At 58.2% G+C, this 21,510-nt stretch overlaps 2 protein-coding genes across 3 annotated transcripts; one reads left to right on the top strand and one right to left on the bottom strand.

The window, feature by feature from the left end:
• Positions 1 to 994: 994 nt before the first annotated feature.
• On the top strand, positions 995 to 9,977 carry LOC135421715 (chloride intracellular channel protein 2-like). Its single transcript, XM_064670380.1, has 6 exons — positions 995 to 1,357; positions 5,948 to 6,057; positions 6,444 to 6,569; positions 7,556 to 7,662; positions 8,043 to 8,224; positions 8,369 to 9,977. The coding sequence occupies exons 1-6, from the start codon at positions 1,307 to 1,309 to the stop codon at positions 8,528 to 8,530; spliced, it is 738 nt and encodes a 245-aa protein (XP_064526450.1). The 5' UTR covers positions 995 to 1,306; the 3' UTR covers positions 8,531 to 9,977.
• Positions 9,978 to 13,872: 3,895 nt separating this feature from the next.
• LOC135421707 (uncharacterized) lies at positions 13,873 to 21,377 on the bottom strand. 2 transcript variants are annotated; one of them, XM_064670361.1, is made up of 7 exons: positions 19,002 to 21,377; positions 18,474 to 18,594; positions 17,528 to 17,700; positions 16,372 to 16,550; positions 15,810 to 15,963; positions 15,399 to 15,526; positions 13,873 to 15,100 (listed from the first exon to the last, which is right to left on the bottom strand). In XM_064670361.1, exons 1-7 carry the CDS (start codon positions 19,054 to 19,056, stop codon positions 14,321 to 14,323), a joined length of 1,590 nt encoding a protein of 529 aa, XP_064526431.1. In that variant the 5' UTR covers positions 19,057 to 21,377; the 3' UTR covers positions 13,873 to 14,320. The 2 variants fall into 2 exon arrangements, with proteins under 2 accessions (XP_064526431.1, XP_064526433.1); XM_064670363.1 differs by having other exon boundaries at positions 18,491 to 18,594.
• Positions 21,378 to 21,510: the final 133 nt, after the last annotated feature.

The raw sequence follows: 21,510 nt of genomic DNA, 5'->3' as shown, positions 1-21,510 counted from the left end.
AGCCCCCAGCATAAACATCACTCTGGATTGAGTAGCAGGACCAGCAAAAGCATCTCTGTTTGGGAGCCTCCTCCAGGAGCCTGCAAAATCACTTCCCATCCTAATTGCTTCAGTGGGGATTGCTGTCTGATCAGGGATTGATTATTTTTAGGGAAGTTGGAGCTTATCTGAGTTGGGGGGAGGGGGGGCAGAGTCAAGCATTGGGGATCCCCATTTTGTGCAATGGTACCAGCTTTGGGATCCAGAGGTGCAAGATGGGTCTTGCCCAAGAGTTAAGCCCATGGGTGCTGAGAAGCTGTCTCTGCTGGGACGGCAGCCAGGGCGATCTGACAGCAAACATTTCCCTCCCATCCTGGGGAGGAAAGCAAGCCGTTCATCCTTCCTGCGAAACAGCCCAAATTCCAGGAATGGGGCCCTGCCAGGGGTCAGTCCCGGAGACATCCCGTCCCACCATCCTGCCACACACCACCCAGCTGGGCGGCTGCCAGGGGCACTCTGGGGTTCCCCACTGCTCCCAGACACTGCTCCAGCCTCTCTGCTCTCCCACTTTGGCTGTTTTGCAATCCTTCCTGCCCAAGGGCTGTGCCCTGGCTTCAAAAACCTGGTGGCAGGTGGCCAAGCTGCTCCACTCAGCTTCCCTGAGCACTTTCCCTGTGCAGCCCTGCTCCTTGCAGCGATGGGTGCTCAGAGGAGCCCAGCCAGGGGCCCCCAAGGGTGGTGGGCTGGGAGAGGAGCTGTACCCTCCCTCCAGGCAGACACCCATCGTAATGCAGCCACAGGAGGCAGTGGGAATGTCAGCTGGGTTCACCCCAAGGAGATAAAGAAGCCCTGGGGCACCAGACACCGGCGTGAGGGTGGGAGAGTGGTGAAGGGCTACTATGAGACTGGAGCAGCAGCAGGAGCGGCAGGCGAGACACTTCCTCTGTAAACCCCTGCTCCAGCTGGGAAGTGACGGCAGCAGTGCTGGGGACACCAGCCCACTGCTCAGAGGCACTGGAGCAGTGCCTGGGTGGGTGTGATAGACTGGAAGGGGACTCGTGAACATGACCAGATAGACCCATGCTGAGTCACGTCTGAGAGGCCCCGGCAGCTTCCCCCGCTTGCTGGCGGGTCCCGGCGCACACCCTGTTGCTCCTCCCTTCTTCAGAAGGAAGGAAAGGGCGAGCCCCAGCCCTCCACGGGGCGAGAGCAGCCGAGGGGCCCAAGCCATCTGCCCTTTGAAAGCCTCACCCGTCAGAGCTCTGCAGAGGACAGACCAACTCACCGCAGCAGTGTGTAGCCAGCAGGCCGTCCCCACACTGCCGGGATGGACAGTCACAACACCACCAAGGAGCCCGAGATTGAGCTGTTTGTGAAGGTGGGTCTCGGGGGGAGGGGGGGGGGGACAGTGACTCTTTGGCTCACCCTCACCAGGTTCCAGCTGGGTGCAGGTGGTGGGAATTCATGAGTGTCTTTACATTCCATGAGGCTGGAGATGGGTACCAAATTCGGTGTTACTTGCCATGAGGACTGGCTAAGTGGGTGCCTAGAGGAAGGGAGCAGGCATGTGGTGGTGCAGGGACCATGGGGTGTCACACCAGCAGCCTGAGAGACACCCTGGTCTCACGGTGGTCGTGCACCCCAGGGGAGTGGCACTGCTGGCAGCTGGTGTGATGAAGGAGTGGGCACACACGTGCCTCTCGAAACCCAGATAAGACAAGCCCCAGCTTGGGAACATTGAGCGGGAGGGCTGGGAGCTGCCACTTCAGCTTCTCCTGCGAGTGGGGTTGCGAAACGAGCACGGATGGCTTGGGGAGCCGGCGCGGGAGCCCAGGAGTGGGCAGGACGGGGCAGCATCACAGAGGGGTATTTGCTGGAAATGGTTTCTGGGGTTTTCCCTGTTAAGCAATTTTCTGAATGCTTTCCTTGGAACATTTTAACACTCAAGTTCAAAATATCTGCAGTGGGCACGTGAGGTGCAAAAAGAGAGGAGCCAAAGCTGGCAGCTGGTAACTGCGTGTGCCCGCAGCAATGCCAGTGGGGCCCTGGGACACGCCATCAAGTGACAGTGACTGGGGGGGCAATGCCCCTCTGTGCCACCACATCGAGGTTTTAAGGATCCTTCTCTGTAGCCACTCAGCCCCATGGGCTTTGCTCCTCCTTTCCTGGAGGTGCACAAAAGGACCGTGGCACTGGGCTGGAGGCACTGGCTTCCCTGGCTCAGGCACCTTTCTTAGGCTGTAGTTGGAAATGTGTTAGAAAGGATTATCTGAGCCTTCCCAAGAGGGATCTCCCCCAAACCTTCGCCAAAATTGCCACAGCACTGCTTGCTGGACATCGAGCTTGGCTGAGCCAAACCCAGACAAGCGTATTCTTGGTGAAAGTAATCTGCATCTTGAATTCCCTGCTTAGCCTGGGATGGCTGTAAAGGAAGATGATACAAGAGGTGACTGCAATGGCAGCAGCATGTTCAAGGGGGTTTTCAGAGGGAAGCGAAACAGAAAACCAGCAGTGTAGTCAGGACTTCCTCTGTGTCTTCATTTAGCACGAAAAAACCCTCCTGGCTTGTCTGTTCACAGCGAAGTTGATGCTGTGCCACTCCCTCCCAGCACTCAGGACCCATCTTTTACTGAAGACACAGTGGTTCTGGCTGGTGACAGGCACCTTCCACGAGGACACAGCTCCCAGTGACAGCTGTAAATCGCAGGGGTAGCTCCTGCAAGCGCCCACTGGCACGGCATGGCACGGCATGGCAACCTGTTTCACTCTGGTGAACGCCGGAGTTACCTTGGTGAGGACAGGCAGGGCATGGAGCAGATCCAACTTTGCCCTTGGGTTGGGGTGGGTGTCCCCAAGGGGTTGGCTATTCCTCACCCTGCCGTGCCCCTGGCAAGAGCGTTGTCCCTCCAGCTGAGGGGTCTCCCTGCCTGGCAGGACACTCTGTCCCGCAGCCCCACCAGGCATTCAGCTGCCTTCTGGCTCTCGGGGTGCCTCTAGGAGCTGTGGCAAGTCTCATTTATTTAGCAGTATTTAGCAGTGCCCCAAGCAGGCAAAGCTGTTCCGTCCTCCCACTGCATTTCAGGCTGTTTCACCAAGGGGAAACCACAGGAACTGCCAAGTAACTTCGGGGTTTGAATGCCCCGTGAGCAGCCTCGTGAGGCCTCATAGAGTTGTGGCTGAAAGCCTGCACACCTCTAGAGATGCTGCACTAGCCCAGGCTGGGTTTATCCATTATCTGAGGACAAAAGAGTGAGGAAAGTCAGGCTGGGGGGGCTACAGGCTCTGTGCCCCCACCCCAGTCCTTGCTGCAGCAGGGAGAGCGGGCGAGGCTCTTTGGGGAAGGAAGTGCAGACTGATGACTCCCCTGCCATGCTGCTCTGCATTTACCAGGGAGGGAGGGCATGTGGCTGCAAGTCTCCCCTGAGTGCCCCTGGCTCCTGGGGCCTCTCCCCATGGCCAGCTGGTGACAGCAGGGCCCTTCCAGAGCCCAATGCTCTCCCAGCAGTGCTCAGGCACTGCTGGAACTCCCCTCCGCTTCCTCCAGATAAAGGTTTTGGCTCGGAGCATCCTGGGATGGGCCTGGCTTAATCCTTTCTCCCTGCAGAGGCCATCCTGATTTCCTCTTCACTCTAAAATCCCCCACCTCTCCATTTTTAAAAGATGAGGGGGAAAACCAGCCTAAGCTGCCCAGAGGCTGGAGCTCCTAGAGGAGCACTGAGAAGCCTGAAGCAGGAGAGCACAGTCTGAGCCCAGAGCAGCCCCATCGAGGGGCACCTCCTCCTCTCCCCGTCCTCCCCACCCACCACTGCTCCAGTGGGACTCCACCAGAGCTATGTGCTGCCATGGCTCAGCACAACAGCTCCCAGGGGGTACAACAGGACAAATTAATCCTTCTCATTCCCAGCCTTGTGCCAGGCCAGGGAAGTTGAGGGGAGCATAGCCAGCAGGGAGAGAAGGAAGGAAAGTGTTGGTCCTCATGCTAGGCAGACACAAAAGCACCTGCTGAGCTGTTAGTGCTGGAGATGCTCCAAAGAATGGCAGCAGTTTGGGGTCACAGGTGGCAGCAGTGATGGAGAAGGGACGGGGAGCAGAGATGCCTTGTGCTCTTGCCCACAGGTAGCCCTCAAGGCTGTTCTCTAACTCTTCCCTCCAGCTCCTTCACAGGAAGTCTGAGACCCAGTTTTACCCCTTTCCAAAGAAGCCCTATTTGCTGTTAGTGACACAGGATGCTCCTGAGCTGTAAGCCCCTGGGAGCACTTGTTATTAATAGCCAGCGACCAGCCTCGTGTGTGGATTCAGCTTCACTGTTGGGCATGTCCCAAATGAACCAACACGTTTTTCTCTTCCCGTTTCTTTCCTCAGGAGCATCATTCCATGACAGCTGAGCACAAAAAAAGCTTGTTAAAAGCAATTTTCTTTCCTCTGAAAGGACTAAAAGGTGTTGGCATGGTGGAAAAGCAGACTGCCCTGCTCCAGCTTACCACCTGGAGTGTCAGGGTTTTGATCTGTTTACTGTCCCCTTTAGGCTGAATTTGAGGATGGTGTGTCTCCCCTAGAGAAGCCAAGCACTCCAGAGTCCACAGGTTTCTGGGCAGCTGTGGATACAGACAGGTGACTTGTAGCACCTACCTCCAGCCCAGAAGAGCCAGGCACAGGTCTTGCCTCCTCAGCCATCCTGTCTTTGGAGCCCCAGAGAGGTGTGAGCTCCGGAGCCACCTCCAGCTGCCCACAATGGATGTTTTTGCTGCTATTTGACTCCATCAGATCCTCTTAAATCTATTCACCCTTCTGCTTAGCCTCTGGACTTCAGCTCGCCAGCAGATATCAAGGCTTAGTCCAGAGCTGTCCCACTGGGGCTCATGTTCCACAGCTCCACAGGAGCAGCACAGATCACACCAACCTGTCACAGGGGGGTGCTGCTCCTCCCTGCTGGGGCAGGGCAGCCACCCTCTCCAGAGCAGCACGGCTCATGTGCAGCTCAGGAACTCGTTCATTCTCTTAAAGAGGCTGAGTTTCCTGTGAGCCATTTTACCTCTCGCCACAGCACAACTTCTGTCTCAGAGCAGCACCTCAGCCAGTCTGTTTGCACGGGGGGGGGGGGGGGGGGGGGGAACCTTCCACATTCCTCTTGCCAAACTCCTCATAAGGCATTTCAGTCCTTTTCGCAAAGGATTGTCCAGCTGCTACACAGCAAGGAAATGGGCTTCCCTCTGCCTGCTGCTGCCTTCCCTTGGGATTGGTGAACAGGAATCACCTGGGTGAGACCTTGGTGAGGGAGCCCTAGTGGGACTCCGGCAGGGTGTCCAAGCCCCTCACCTTCCTGCATTCCTACTCTGTTTGACCCTGTCCTGGTCACAGAGCAGCCCCCTGAGTGTTGAGATGCAGCAGCTGTGCCCATGCAGAGGAGCTGAAAGAGGTTCCTTTAGCAGCTGAAAGTCGTCTCTGTTTCCTACTGACGCTGTGTGGGATGCCAGCACAAATTCCCTTGAGCACTGCCCCCAGCCTGGGGCAGCTGCTGGGTGGTTCTTGGCCACTGCCAGTCCGGGGGAGTCATGCCTGGGTTCATTAAATGCACATGAGACTGGAGGCAGACATGAACAGCACATGAAAACAAACTGCTCTTTTCCTGGCAAACATGAGCTCATTTCCCTTCTCCCACCCTCTTCAGCCTGGCCTCCCAGCCAAGCGGGCCCTCCCTTCCTCCTCATCCATTAGCAATCACCCTCCGCCTCCTTCCCCTGCCTTCTTCTCCACTTCCTCCCAGATTTATCTCACATTTCTGGGAAGGACCAAACCCTGGGCATCCTGAGGATGCTCTATGTCCTTTCCAGTGGCCTCAGGGCTACAGCCAAGCCCCCGTGCTGGGTACCTGTCCAAGCCCTCCGTGTGCCTACCTCCAGTGGCTCTCCAACTCCTGGCATCCTGTCTGTGGAAGGGTTAAATCCTCATTTCTTTGCTTTCCCGGCAGGCTGGTCTGGATGGAGAAAACATCGGAAACTGCCCCTTCTGCCAGCGCCTCTTCATGGTGCTGTGGCTCAAAGGGGTCAAGTTCAACGTCACCACAGTGGACATGACCAGGTAAGACGTCCCCGCAGCCCCGTGCCAGCAGTGGGCGGAGACACCCCCTGCTCAGCTCCCCCATCAGCACTTCTTCCCCCTGCCCACTCCATAGCCCGTGTGCCCCTGCACAGGGGCACTCCCTGTGCACACACTGCCCGCCACCTGCGGGCTTCAGGCACTTGGGCTATCTGCCAACGTGTGCACAGCCCCCCTGTCCTGCTGGATGCAAGGGTGAGCCAGAGGCACCACAGGGCAGACCGAGGGGCTGGGGGGAACTTGTCAGCTCCCCAAGCCAGCAGAGTGCGGAACTGGGGACGCTCCTGGTCCTGCCCCCCCGCTCCCCCTGGGGCTGGCGGGGGCAGGCAGGCTGCGGGCTCTGAGCCTGCTTGTTTTCTCCGCTCCAGGAAACCTGAAGAGTTGAAAGATTTAGCGCCGGGCACCAACCCACCCTTCTTGCTGTTCAATAAGGAGCTGAAAACAGACTTCATCAAAATCGAGGAGTTCCTGGAGCAGACCCTGTGCCCGCCCACGTAATTACAAACTCCCTCCTCCCCCGTTTTGGCCCCGGCACAGTGTTGCGCAGCGCTTGGCAGGTTGGGAAAGCGGGGCAGGGTGCCAGGAGGTGCCCCAGGGCAGCTCGGGCAGGGGAATGGCCCCCACATCCCCTGAGCCTGCTCTGCAGAGCAGGGGCTGCGATGCTGAGGGGCTGAGTCCCCCAGGGAGGGCGTGGGGGCGGCAGGAATGGGAAACAATAAGAGGAAGCGCACCAGTCATCGCATCCCGTCACCGGGGACAGAGTAGGAGTGCGGCGAGGTCCGTGCAGGGACCCCGGAACTGGTGGTTTTGCTGCTGGCTGTGGCAGCTGGTGTTGAGGCAGAGGGGGAACGCGAGACCCCCTTTGCTCACTCATCCCCGGTGTACTCAGCTGAGCGAAAGCAAATGGCCTTGCTTGACTGCAGCAGTGCAGATGGCCTGCAGGGCTGCTGTGGGGGTGGTGCCCCCCGAGCTCATTGGGGCGCTGCCTGCAGCCCCCCAAACTAGCCTTCCCCGTGCCCTGCATGGCTGCAGCCGCCCTCCCGCTGCTGCACAAGAGGAAGTTCAAATGCACTTGTCACAGCTGCCCAGCGTGCCCTGGGACATGTCTGCAAGCAGGAGACAGTTCCTGAGGGTGTCATGGGAGCTTCTGGCTTCCCGAGACCCCTCTGTGCCAACGTTCATCCTCTGGGCTAGGCCAGAACTGCCTGCAGGCACAGCTTTACTCCGGGGCTCCACAGCCACCAGCATCCCTCAACCACGGAGTTTCTGCCCTGAGATTGTCCTCTGGCAGACACCCAGGATAGATGACACAACTCACAGGGTGGCAGCTGCAGTAATTCACAGCATCACAGTTCTCCCACAGACAGCTGAACATCCCCTGCATCCTCCAGTACCAGCCCTGGGCACAGTGGCCCAGGAACTGACATTGCTGCCTCCCTGCTCCATCCCTGCCTGCACTGACATGAGTGTCTCTTTCCAGGTATCCACACCTGAGCCCCAAGTACAAGGAGTCCTTCGACGTGGGCAGTGACATCTTTGCCAAGTTTTCAGCATACATCAAGAACCCACGCAAGGAAGCAAATATCAGTAAGGATTGCGGGTGGGGGTTGCTGGGCTGTAATCCTCGGGAGGGAGAGATGCTTTTGTCTGCAGGCAAATCCTGACATCAGATTGAAGTCCCTGCTGCCTGCCCCACCAAAGCCTCCTTGTGAAGCGGAGGGGGGAGGTGGGAAGGATGAAGTCAGTTGTGTGCTCCACAGGGATAACAGCAGAGCATGGGGAGATGCTGCTCAGGACCCCTGGAAGCAGAGACTGGCCAGGGTCAATGCTGTGCCTCGCTCGTGTGGTCTGAGGGATTTTTCCCTCTCTGCAAAGCCTGGGGGAGGCTCAGCCAGCCCAGCACAGCCTGGGGCTCAGCTGGGAGCCCAGGGCACCCGCTCACTGCTCTCCATCTCCTGCCCTCCCAGATTTTGAGAAGGCCCTGCTGCGGGAGTTTCATCGCCTGGATGTCTATATGAACACTCCTCTCCCAGAGGAGGTTGACCAGGACAGTGTGGAGGACATCACCGTCTCCAAGAGGAAATTCCTGGATGGAGACCACCTGACACTGGCTGATTGCAACCTCCTGCCCAAATTGCACATCATCAAGGTAATGGCACCAGCCTGCAGGGCCAAGGTGGGGGACCTCCTCCCAGAGGGGTTGACGGGGAGTCCCCGCTGCCAAATCCAGAGAGTGAATCTCCCCCAGGTCTGGGAAGTCTCAGCCTCCTCTTCCTCCTCCTTTCCCCTGTAGATTGCAGCCAAGAAGTTCCGCGGCTTCGAGATCCCAGAGGACATGACGGGTGTCTGGCGCTACCTCAACAACGCCTACGCCTGCGATGAGTTCAGTCACACCTGTCCTGCAGATGAGGAGATCGAGCACACCTACGCCAGCGTCGCCAGGAAGATGACCTAACCCCAGCGAGGGGTGGGCTGGCAGCACTGCCCCGGCCAAGCCCTCCGACTCCACCGTCCTGACACAACCAAAACCAGCCGATGGAGGGACTGGAGGGGGTTTACAGCATTGCTACCCTCTGCCTTTCAGAAATAGTGCCTTGCTTCACAGCCCCTGCTACTGCGTTGTCCTCCTGCACTGCTGGCTGCAGCCCCTGGGCGCTGTCAGTGCTGACCACGCCTGTACACTGATCCCATCTGGATGCAGCTGCATCCCTAATCCCTGAAAACATGTCTCATGACCTGTGACTACTTGTCCTGGGAAAAGCTAAGCACCAGCCCCCCTCAGCGGCGCTTTCATGGAAGAGATGAGGCCCCCAGGTGGCTGGGCCAGCCCGGCCTCCCCATCCCCTTGTGCAGCTGGGGCTGCTCTGCCAGCCCTATGTGGTCCCAGCCACCCTGTGCCCATCCTGGGATCTCAGTGCCTTCCCTGAGCTGGAGCTGTTTGAATTCACCTGGTACCACCCTGTATAGCACCTGGGGCTACCATTTGAGCAGCCCTCTCTTCCTCCAAGGCATCCAGCTCCCTCTGAAGACAGCAAAAGGCTGTGCCCCTGCAGCTCATTGCAGTGGCAGACTGTGCTTACTGCTGAGGTCTCTGATGTGCTGACTCCTCTGAGGACACGGGGGAAGGTGGGTGCTGGGGGTGATGCCTGGTGTGATGCCAGAGCCTTCCACGGTGAGGGGACCCACAAAGGGCTGAGGATGGAGGGCTGAGGATCAGGGCATCCCTCCCGTGGGTACCAGCACCCAGGGCCCTGTTCTGCTGGCTGCAAGGTCCCGCGTGGCTCCTGAGAGCTAAGGAGCCTCTCCATGCCTTGCAGGACCTTGCAGGGGATGCAGCCATGCTCTAACTGTACAACCCCTGGTCCCCACTAACTCTTCAGGCACCTGAAACTGGGAGCAGCCACAGGATAGGCCACATGTTTGGTTTCCACACTGGAGAGCCCAGGAGAGCAGGCAGTGGCTGCTTGGCAAAGTGCTGTGTCCTTGGAGAGGTGTGGGCAGGTATGATGCCCCTTGGCTCAGCACTGTTCTTTCCTGTCCCATGTCGCTGACATGAGGCATCAAAGCTGCTCTGCACAGCCACGACATCCCATGCTCCCCCTCTGACACCTCCAGCTCCCCCAGGACTCCCACCAGAGCTCGTGAATTTGGCCAGCCCTCCCCAAACAACCCCAGGACGAATCGATACTGTACAGTGAGGGCAGTGGGCTCTGTGGGAACAGGGCAAGCAGAGCCCCCTCAGCCCTCACTGCCGCTTTCCTCTTTGCACTAAACGTGTGTCCTCGCAAGCCTGCCTCGGACAGCGCTGGGTTTGGGGACTGGGTTTGTTATTAGTGGGTTTTGGTTTTGGTTTGTTGGGGTTTTTTAAACTAAGAACAGCAATAAAGTATATTTTAATATGCCTCGCTGGTGTGCTGTCAGCCAGGGGCCAAGGCTGCTGGCATGGAGGGTGCTGCGGGGTGGAGAGAACTTGCCTACAGTGGAAACCCCTCTGAGATTTAGCAGAAATGAAGCTGTAGCCCCAGTCTCTGCTGCCCTGGATCACTGGGATGCACGTGTCAGGAGAGACATCCCCTTCCAGGGCACAGGCACTGCTGTCTGCCCACACCACACACGCCATGGTGGGAGGGTGCAGGACCCTGCACAGCGTGGGGATGGAGCGACCACAGGACACTGCTCCAGCGAGAGGGATTTATTCATCTGCTGCTGGCAGCAGCAGGTCCCTGCCAGGCCACAGTGGTCACTCTGCCTTGCCACAGGTCCACTGCTATGGGAGAAACAGTCCTGCACCTTGGATCCCCCCCCCCCATGACACCCCTCCTCTGCTGCAGACCCTTTTCCCCTTTTCCCCAGCAGGGACTGTAGACATTCCAGAGCTCTGTGCACACCAGCCAGGGGCGGGGTCATGCATGGATGGCCCCAATGGAAGGTGCTGGGACAGTGGTAGCAGGTAACTTCCAGAAGCAAGCTGTGAGAAAAAGGAAAAGATCCTCATGCAAGGGGTTGCAGCAGTGCTGGGCTACAGCCAAGAAGTGTAAAGGAAGGAAGGGAGATGTCCCTTTCTTCTCCCAGGCTCTCCTTCAGCTTTGAAGTCAGTTCTAGGACAGCAGCCTGGGAGCTGAAATGCCCTGGTCCACACCATGGGCACCTTCCACCCCAAAACACAGAAATTCTCCACCCTAAACCACGGGCTAACCTCATCCCAAGTGGACACTCAGCTGTGACTTTTCTCCAAACAAAAATCCATATCTAGCCTGTTTCCCATCCCATGAGTGCCAAGTTTCATGTCACAGAATGAAGTCCTGGAGGCAGGCTCATGACTTGTGCTGTGAGGACATGGGCAGGAGAGGGTTGCCATGGGGAGGAAGCACAGAACCCTCCCCAAACTCAGAGTGCAATGTGAGATGTGCCCAGCTCAGAGGGCAGCTCTGCTGGTGCTGGCTGTCACTGGGAGCATTAGTGATCCTGAGGGGCAGAGAGCTACTGAAGCAGTGCCAGGGACTGGGAAGGTGTTAAGCTGAGCCACCGCTCCTTGTCCACAGACCAGACATCTCCTGACGTGCATCTGGAGGATGGGAAGCACAAGGACTGGCCATGTCTCACAGACCCTGAGCACTGGCAAGTGATCAGGCTCCTCTGTCCAACGCAGGGGAGGTCATCCTGCAGAGCAAGGGGACCTGGTGACAGAGCTGGGTGACAACTGACTCCCTCAGCTCAGCTTCAGCAGGGTGCCCATGGCACCTCCTGAGTGCAGACACTTGCCATGCATCCCCAGGCAAGGGCACTCCCAGACCAGCACACAAAGCAGGACCAATTTTGCTCTGCAGTGCCCTGGGGTGACCTGTGCATCCCTCTTGCCCCACTTGGGTCCTGACCTGCTGAGCTGCAGGAAAGCTCCTGCCTGGAGAGAAACTGCACAGGTCTGAGCCAGCGAGTTCACATCTCTGCAGCCTGTCAGCCCTGCAGCCCTCTCCAGGCACATTTCCCGAACACTCCACAATCAGGCTCCAGATTCTGGGGCTCCCACAGTCCCCACCCACATCCCAGTCAACTTCCCAGGCAGGCCAAGCAGCTCAGACCACTGAGAGGGAGGTGCAGCAGGAGTCAGTGGCCTGGACATCGCAGCTTTGACCTGTCAAACCACAAAGCCTTTTTTGGCTGAAGAATGGGGTCCAGCACGACAGCTTTAATGCTGCTTCTCTGTCCCACTTTGGGGACCCATCTGGAGCTATGGAGCCATCACAAAGGCAACTTGCATGGGGAGGCTGGCTGACAGGGCCTCACTCAGTGAGGTCCCAGGTCCCTGCCAGATACACAAACATGTGCTGGACAGTGCTTGAGGTGGCTACGAGTGTTTGGGATAGCTCTGGGCTGTCCCAGAGGCGGCAGGGCAGCTGCAGTGACAGGTAGGAGGGAGAGCAGGCAGAGCAGGGTGGGCTCACTGTAGCTCTGCCTCCTGTGGCTTTCAAAGGCAAATGTTCCTTGGTACTGACAGCCTGCAAAACATTAAAGCTTGATTTTCCCCTGTTGTTTCAGGGGCCACCACGTCCCCCATGTTTGTCAGGCACAATGGTTCCCATGCAGAGGCTGTGAAAGCCCCATTAGCCCCCACACAGCAATTTTCCCCTCTCCAGCATTTTCATAGGCTGGCAGCTCCGCTCTCCAAGAATTAGTAATAAGAAATACCCTCTTGCAAAGTCCTAAACCTGCTGTTTCTAATAAAGAGCTGTTTGCAGCTGCATCTTTCTCGTTCCTTTGATCTGGCACCGGCTGAAGCTGAAAACACCACTGAGAGAAGGCAGGAACAGCCCGTTGATTGGGTGAGTCAGAGCTTTCACCAGCCCCCGCACCAGGACCTGCGGGTACAGCACTGTGCCTTGGGCCCGAGGCTGGCACCAGGATGGCATCTGACCTCAGAGGTGATGGTGCTGTGGGGTGGGCTGGGTGCTTGAGGCCCACTTGCTGGCTCACCCCTCTCCATGCTGTGGAGGCAGTGTGGGATGCTGAGGCAGGAGCCGGGTGTATGCACGTGCCTGAGGCTGCAGTGGTGATGGAGGGACTGGCCAGGCCTGCCTGAGGCTGGGGGCCTGCTTGGGGCTGGGGGCTTACACCTAATCCAGCTCCATCCTGCTCAACACAAAATGCCTGGTCAGGCAGGGTCTAATCCAGACACTCCACCCAGACCCCTCGCTGCACAGAGGTCTCTGTTGGGACATGCTGGGACCTCAGTCCCAGCAAGTGTCACACCTTTTCTCTCTGTGGCTCTGCAGAGTCCCACATGCTGCTTGCACCTCTGAGGCAGAGCAGAAAAACCCCTCTTGCATCCAAGAGATTGGAAACTTCAGATGCTAAATGCCATCTTGAAATGTCACGAGCCTTCTGCCTTTTTCCACTCTGCATGAACAACTCTTTCATATCAGTGGGGACATCCCAGCTGCTTCAGCCACCCCTGGGCCAGGGCGAGCCTCTGCTGCCACTGAGTAACTGCCTGAATCACCTGTGGGAATCCCAGCACCATTGCCCTGCCACAGATTCAGGAAAGAGCTGGTTCTCTTCTGATCTGCAGAGACCTGGCCAGCTGTGATTAGAGCACTGGCTGTGCCCCAGTGTGAGCCTGGCACCTCCAACACAGTGGACGTGGACACCAGTTTCTCACCTGTTCCCAGATCCAGAGTAAATCTCATCAGTCCAGGAGCCTGGATTTGTCAGCAGAGCTGAACTCCACTGCTGCCAGCCTGTGGCACAGCACAAGGAGGTTTCCCCTCTCCCAAAACTGAATACAGCCAAAGATTGCTCCCAGACAAAAGGGTTCAGGACAGAAAGTCTTGCTGCCTGTGGAGTGCCCTGGGCAGCCCACCATCTGCACCTGAGACACCGAGGGTATGGGCTTTCCTTCCTGAGGGAAAGGGCTGTAGTTCGCTTGCAGGAGCCAAAATTGCAAGTCCGTTTCCCAAAACTGAATTGAGGACGTTTTCAACTTTGGATCTTCACATTCGGTGGTCTGGAGAGAACCATGATGCATTTACGTCTTTTTCAAGTACACACCGCTATCTAGTGGACGTTCCCCAATGTCACCGTTCCCCGGTTCCACTAGATGGCCGTGTGTACACGGAAAACAACAACGCAAAGTGCAGCTCCAAAGATGGAAACGTTTTAGTCACCAGTCTCAAACGAAAGGTATCAGGACAGAAAGGGTTTGCTGACCTTCCCCCGGTTTTCCCAGTGCCTTTCCCAGCTGCTGTTCAGACACGGCTGTGCTGGGTCTGTAACACAGAAACAGTGAGCACAGAAGCCAGCTTTCTGTAATAAATGGGTGATATTTAAAAACAACTCCAGCACACAGTCACTATTTCCAGGGAAGTAAAAAAACCCAATCTCCTCTTTCATTAAAGAGGGTTTATATATGAGTGTTACATAAATTTGCATTAGTATAGATACTGTACCACATATACACACATACAAGTAGATAAATAGATAAGAGTTTTGGGAGTTGAACTTTGGTCTCTTCTCCTTATGCTTTGGCTCCATAGCACCAAAACCCTGGAAGGGAAGCTCTGGAGATGCGGATCCTGCCCATCCATGGCAGCTGAGCCTGGAGCATGCCTGTGCCTGCCCGCGGGAACCTGCCCCTGCCCTGTCCCCAGCCTGGCACCAGCAGGTTGGGGCAGGCAGCCACCATGGCTGGGGGGCACCTTGGGCTGTGCTGGGAGCTGGGGGCTCCTGGAGATCCCCAGGGTGCCCCCACTCACGGTGGCCCAGGTGGAGCACGTGGCTCATAGCCAGAGAAGGCAGCTGCCCACGGGACGTTGCCGGGCAAAGGCGGTGGCTGGCAGGGGCTGGGGATGCCCGATGCTGCCTGCTCTGAGTGGCCTCGCTGCATGGTGCTGTCGCCTGGCTCAGTCCCGATGCCAGGCAGGGGCCGGAGAGCGCAGAGGAGCTGCCCTCCCTCCTCCTCCTCCCTGGCCGGCAGCTTCACGGAGCTGAGTGGGACCCAGTGCCTGGCCATGCCGAGGCCCTCCCGCAGGTCCTCCTGACTGCAGCTCCTGCTGGGCATGGGCAGAGGAAGGCGGCTGCCTGCTCCCAGGGCTGGGCGCTGGCATTTAGAATACAGCTGGAGGTGCAGGGTGAGCCATGTCTCGGGTGTACGGCTGTCCCTGTCACCTATGTAGCTGTTTCTGGTCAGTCCCACTGGCACCAGCTGCTCTGGCACGTTATTCCCATCACTTGTCTCCTCATCTTTTTCCAGCTGTGATGGGACCTGGGAGCCCAAGGCATGTCCCAGCAGGCTCTGGGTGCAGGATGGGGTGCTTTCCATGAGGCAGCCCAGGCCAAACCCGTTGGCACAGTAGCCGGTCATGTCCTGTGCGAGGCCTCGGAGGAACAGTGGGACTGTGGGCGATGCCTGTCCAGCTGCAGGTGGCCCACAGGAGGAGAGCACAGTCTGCAGGAGCAGGGCCAGTGGCTCCTCCTCAAGCTCAAGGGGAGGCATCCGGATGCCCACACTCAGCTCGTTGTTCAGGAGTGCCTGCAGGGACAGAAGCAGTGACAGGCTCAGCCTCAGCCAGCCGAAACCCCTGCCAGCATGGGGGCCGTGCTGCTGAGACCCCTCCTGCACTGTGACCCACAGCTGGCTGATGCACTCCACCTGTACCTTCCCATTGGGGTACAGTGGTTTGGACAGCAGAGGAGGCACCTGGCTACCAAGATGGGCTTGGTGGGGCGAGAGGTGGAGGGAAGGAGGTGCTGAGCCCCTGCAAACAGAGGGTATCCCAGCTCGGCTGCGGCACACATGGGGCAGAGGCTGGAGGAGGATCGTCACTCACCAGTGTTTTTGGGAGGTGCATCTCCGAGGGTTTAAGGAATATGTGCAGCTGGACGAAGCAGAACCCGGCCGCACTCAGCAGCAGCAGCACAAAGGAGGCACTTAGCATGGCAGGGACCCAGGGAAAGCCTGTTGGGAGGTCACAGCAGACGGACAGGTGGAAAGACACCAGCACATCCCTCCCAGCCCACCCTGTGCCAGTGTTTTCCCTGGAGCCCCCGTGGCAGGCTGGGATGTTCCAGGAGGCAAGCCCAAGGCAGAGGGTGAGACAGCATCGCCCTGAGAGGTCCCCACAGGGCAGTGCTAGGTCACAACCCTGATCACAATGGCTGGGGGTGAGGGACCCACATGCAAGACCGCAGGACCCGAGATGCAACCGCGCCGGCTGAGCTGGCGAGAGTGCTCCTCCCACCTGGGGGGCCTGCCGGAGTCACCAGGCACTGCTCGGCCTCCTGGCTCCTCTCCCTGGCCATGCCAGCGGCTGCCGTCCGGACACAGTACCGTGTGCTGGGCTTCAGGGGCCCGAAGGTGCACGGCACTTCCTCGCTGCTCCGTTTGCAGGGCACCTGGAAGTCGATGGGACAGGTGACCACAGTGGCTGTGCATGGCTCCACTGCCCAGCGCAGCCTCAGTGTCCCACTTGCTCCACAGCCCCTGCTCCCTGGCACCTCCAGTGCTTGGTTCTTCGCCCCAGAAGGTGTTCAGGTCCCAGAGCGCCTTCTGGAACCACTGTGGCATCACCTTTCATCTGAACAGAACCCGTCACAGGTTCTCCTTACCCATGCAGTCTGAGGGAGGAAAGGGGTCTCCTGCCTTGCTGGGGTGCGAGTCCCAGACTGGGGGAGCAGCCAGGTGTGAGCAGGGCTGGGGCACAGGCACCCCCACACCGAGGCAACCCGAGACGGCAGCTTTGCTGCCCCAGGAAATCTCATGCAAGCCCCGCACGCTCCGAGTCCTGCCCAGCTGCCACACACCTGCTGGACAAGCAGGTCCCCCTCGTACAGGTGCAGCCAGTACCACAGTTTCAGCAGCACTCGGTCCACTGGCTTGTAGGAACCAGTTCTTCTCTGGTAGGGAGTGAGTGGCATGGCAATGTTTACGTGGAGGATTTGATCCTGGAGCAGCCAGGACAACTTGGGGGGCCCCACAATTGCTGTAGGGAGGGGGGAAAAAAGAAGAAACAAAAGAAGAAAACTAAGTCCTTCAAAAGAAGGCAGGCATCTTGTTTCTCTAGAAATGATATTTTTCTATCTGACATCCTCCTCCCAGTGCGCAGAAGCTCCTTGGGTCTCGCCTGATGGCACTTTGTGCTGTGAAACCAGCTACAGGAAGGGCAGCCACCACCTCTTCATGACAGCCAACACTGCTTCTGCTTCCTCCTCACGCCGACAGACCTGTGGCACCACCGCTCCCAGTGCCAAGCCCTTCACCCCTGAGCCATCCCCCAGGGCCTGGAGACTCATTGCTGAGGGCAGCAATCACATTCTAGGTGAGCACACCCATTTCCATGCCAGTTGGATGCAGAGGGAATGAATGAGGGAACCCAAACAATGAATGTCGACCCCATTTAGCCACTGGCACGTTTGGTTCATGCAATAACCCCCTGTGAGGTGTGTCAGTGGTCTTGAGTCTTTCCTGTCCCCAAGAAACCTCCTGGCTTTCTGGACAGGACAGTTTGTGACTGAGAAGTGGCACATTCCTCAACCTGGTGAACATGGCAGCCAAGGTGAAGGCATCACCAGAGGGGCTGCCCCTGCCTGCCCCTGCCTGCCCCAGCTTCATCTTTCTGGAGCAAAAACACTTTTCAAAAGCCAAGCCTGGAGGTGTAGCCTCTTTTCCCCAACTCACTGCATTCTCCAGAAACCCAAATTCTCACATTGTCTTGTTGGCCTTGGGCCTCCCATCCATCGTCCTCACCTCAGAGTGCCTCCTCTGTCCCCTTGCTCTTCACCCAGTCCTCCTCCAGCAGCTCTGCCCCATCCCTTTCCTCCAGTCAGAGCTCTTAGCACTTTTCCCACCGGTATCCTCATACGATTTCTCACTGTATCCCACCAGCTCTCTTCAAGGATCTCTCCCCCCATTTTTCCCCTCCCAGGAAGAGCCCAGCTGGAGGAGCTCCCCTGTCCTTACTGTCTCTGTACAGCTGCAGCTCGCTGGAACTGGCCCACTCAGACTGCTCGCCTCCGGCCACCGCTCTCACCCGTGCCCAGTAGATATCGTGGATCCTGTCAAAATACAACTCACACTCCCAGGAGCCAGTGCTGTTCCCCCTGCAGGCATCTGCCTTGATCCAGCTCGAGGTCCTGCCCAGGGAGAAAGCACAGGGATTGTTCCTTTTTGGCACTTCCCCAGCCCAAAGGGAGGGTTGCCCAGCCACCGCCATCCTGCCAAGGCAGGAAGTGTAGGAAAGCCGAGGTGTCAGTCAACAGTGTCCTGAGATGTGTGAGGAGGGGTGTCACCAGCAAGTCGAGTCCCTCTTGGGGACAGATGGCACCTGGCACTACACCCTGACCTGTGCTCTCTGCGATGAGGAAACACATGTGGGCAGGGAGAGCCCGCCGAGGGGTTGAGGCTCTGTGCTACGAGGGAGGCCAAGTGAGCAGTGACTGCTGAGTCTCAGAGAAAGGTGGCTTTGGGTGAGGGGTCTTATCAACACAATGGAGTAAAGAAGATGAAGCCTTCCTCTCAGCAATGCCCAGCAAAAGGACGAGAGGCAAGTGCCACATGTTGAAATACAGGAAATCCCATTCAGCATAATGAAAAAAACCCTCAAACCCCAAACCCCAGCATAAAAGCCACCCCTTTGTTTTTTACTGGCAGAGTGACCAGGAAAGGCACCAAGCTGCCCAGAGAGGTGTGGAGGCTCCATCCCTGAAGGTGTTCAAAACCCAACAGGACAGTCCTGAGCTGACCTTGCCTGTGCAGGGGTGGAACGAGCCGATCCCTGTCAACTCCACTGCTCTGTTCCTCTGTGTTATTTACAGCCAGACAGCAACCCTCTGGCTACCAAGGGTCCCCAACAGCCTCTGTCAGGGTGTTGGGGGACCAGACCCTTTGCCCCCTTCTCCCCACCTACCGCTTCCTCCACTCCACCTGATAGGTGGCATGGCTGGGCGAGCTGGGGTCCGGCTCCCACCGCAGCCACACGTGGAAGTTCTGTGCCTCCAGCCTCACGCGCCGTGGCCGCAGTAGCATCCCTGGGAGGGGGCAGAGACGTGTCAGGCAGCGCTGCTCTTCTCTGCAGGGTCCCCTCCTTGGCCAGTCACTGCATGGTTATGTGGCACAGGTTCCCCCTCCCACAGTCCCCAGCTTCAGCTCGGCAACAGTGGGCAAACACTGACCCTGCAGCAGGATGCTCAGCACCTGCATCCCCCCAATGCCTCACACACCAAGAGAACCCTCTCCATGCCCCTGCCAAAGGCGCTGACACCCTGACACAGCTGCTGCTGACCCTGGGGTTTTCTTTCCTCTCGCAACTTGAAAACCACTCGGTCCCCTCCTCTCCACAGGTACCTTCTGTAGCTCTAAGAGGTGTCCCTGTGCCACCCCTGCCCTGCACCCAGGGTCCCCCCAGCCTGCAGCGGTAGCTCCAGCACCAGCTTACCCCAGAGGAGGGAGCAGCTGGCCAGAGACAGCAGCAGGTGCAGGGCAGGGCTCATCCCACCACGGCCCGTCCATCTGTCCCCATGCTACGCTGCCTCACCGAGGGCTGTGGCGAGGGATGGGTGTGCTGGAGCTGTTCTGCCACCTGCAGACATGATTGGCAGCTGGGACCTGTGGTTAGAGAAAGGATATTTTTTCGAAAAGCTTCAGCCAGGAACACCAGCCACAGGCAAGCCTTGCCCATGGAGTCTGCATGCCCAGCGTGGCACAGAGGTGCCTGTTACGGAGAGGCTGCCGACGTCACGGGGATGTGGGTCTGTGAAACCTCCTCCCCCGAGGCTCACACCACTGTGGAGCTGACTCAGCCCAGCTCTGGGCATGACTCACACTGGCACAACCGGTGACACCGCTGCCAGGACACCCCCAGCCCTCCCACAGCCTCCCTGGTATGGGGAGCGCCCTGTGTGTGCTGGCACCCCACCAGGTGCCATGGGACACCCCAAGGGACCCCCTGGGGCTGTTAGCAGAGACCTCAGTCCTGTGAACCACAGCAGAGGCTTGTCCCACTGGGCACCTCTGTCTGACACCTGGCCAGCCCCTCCTTACCATGGCCTTGCCCCATGATTCAGCTGCCAGGAATCTTTCCCTATTGTTGGCCACGGAAGTAACCTTCCTCTTCTGGGGGAGATGTGCAAGGACTTTGAGGCCACCAGTGCCAACCTACTGGTTGTGGGGACACGTCCGCCTGTGGGGAGCCTGGGGCCACCTCCAGAGGCAAAGGGATGGGAGAATCCCCTGGCCAGACAGGACACCTGCAGGGCTGGCTCACTGCAGCTGCTGCCTCTCGCTCTTCCCATTTCACACTGTGCTAATGTTACGAGCGCAGCCACCTCGGCAGGCAGGTACAAAATGCTGTCCCTGTTTTCTGTCCCTTGCAGCATTCAGAGCTCGAAACAAGGAGGAGCAGCCAACAAGCAGGGACATGCAGTTGCAAAACGCGGGCGAGGGCTCAGAGGCAAGACCTCTGAAACTCCAGAGCTGAAGCGTAGGCAGTGGGTTTAGGGATTGCCCCCACCCCGAAGCCAGCAAGAGCCCTACCGGCTTAGCAGCAGACCCCAGTGAAGGCAGGACCGTTTCTGCCTGGAGGGAGAAGTCCCCAAGACCGGGGGCACAGAACTGGGGAACTGATGGACCGGCTGCCTGCAGAGGCAGGGACAGGGCTTCTCCAGCTGCTGGAGGCAGCACAGGGGAGACAGTGCCTCCACAGCAGTGAGGGTGGCCACGGGCCAGTCCCTGCTAGCCCCACAATGACCCCAGCACACCTGCTCCCCTTCTGCCTTGGCCAGAGGGAAAACCTCAGCAACCCTCCCTGTGTTGTAGCAACTGTAAAAGTATGGCTTGGTGGATATCCCGTTGGCTGAGATTGTGGGGATTTAACCCCCTCTCCACAACATCCCCTCCTTTGCCTGCATCCCTGTTGTCATGGCACCTGAGGCACCGGTGCTCCCCCCTACCTTGACCCACGCAGTTCCTCGCTGGTCCCTGCTGTATCAGGAACCCACCTGTGCCCACCACGCTCTGTAAAATGCAACACCCTCAGCTCAGCAGCCCCACATCCGGCTCTGAGCGTTCACTGGAAGCGTCATCAGGGTCTGCTCAGTTGCCAGGCTCCCTCCAGACTGGGGACAGGTCTGAGTCCTCTGTGCTCCTGCGCTGGGAGACGTCCAATGACATGTGATTTGGCTTTGGTGGTTTGTGCGTTTTTTCCTGAGCCAGGGTTTGTTTTTTTTCCCTTCCTTCCTTCCTTGTTGGCAGCATCCCTGCGGGCCATGGGCGCTCAGCAGTGCCCTCTGCACGCCAGAGCCAAGACACAGCCAGTGCCAGCACCCTGCTGTATGCTGCCTGCACCTCATCCCAGCACCCTGCACCCCCCCTGGAGGGACCATCAGTGGTCTGGGGACAGAAAGGAGCACGGGGGTCGGGCCAGGGGCAACACAGAGCAGGGCAGACATAGGCCAGGATGTCTCTGCAAAACCAACAAGTTTTATCCTTGCCAAGATTAGTGCTGCAGTCTGGACATGCAGGGTTGAGACCACAGCTCTGCCCTAGAGACCCCAAGGGACCTGCATGTGGTTGTGCATCACCCTGTGAGCCCCGGGCCTTTGGCAGCCCCTTGGGATAGAAAGCAGCCAGACTTGAGCTTCCCAAGAGCTGTTGCAACCGCTAAAGGACTAATGGAGCCATGGATGGCAGCATGTGGAGCTTGCTGGCACTCTTCAGCGCTGCCAGGGGCCGAGCAGTCACCATCAGCTAGGGCATTCCAAAACAAGAGGCCCACAGTGTCCAAGTGCCACACCTGGGGTCAATGCCAGCACCTCCACTACTGTGCCTGCACTGCTCCAACAGCCAGCAGCACTGGGCAGATCCCACACATCCCAAGCAGAGATGGGGCCAGTGCCCAGTGGGAGCTGGCAGGGTGACAGCCATCAGGAACAAGGACACATGGCCAC

The sequence above is a fragment of the Pseudopipra pipra genome, chromosome 13, assembly GCF_036250125.1.
Source record: "Pseudopipra pipra isolate bDixPip1 chromosome 13, bDixPip1.hap1, whole genome shotgun sequence".
NCBI classification, from domain to species: Eukaryota; Metazoa; Chordata; class Aves; order Passeriformes; family Pipridae; genus Pseudopipra; species Pseudopipra pipra.
This window is presented reverse-complemented; position numbering and strand designations above follow the sequence as displayed.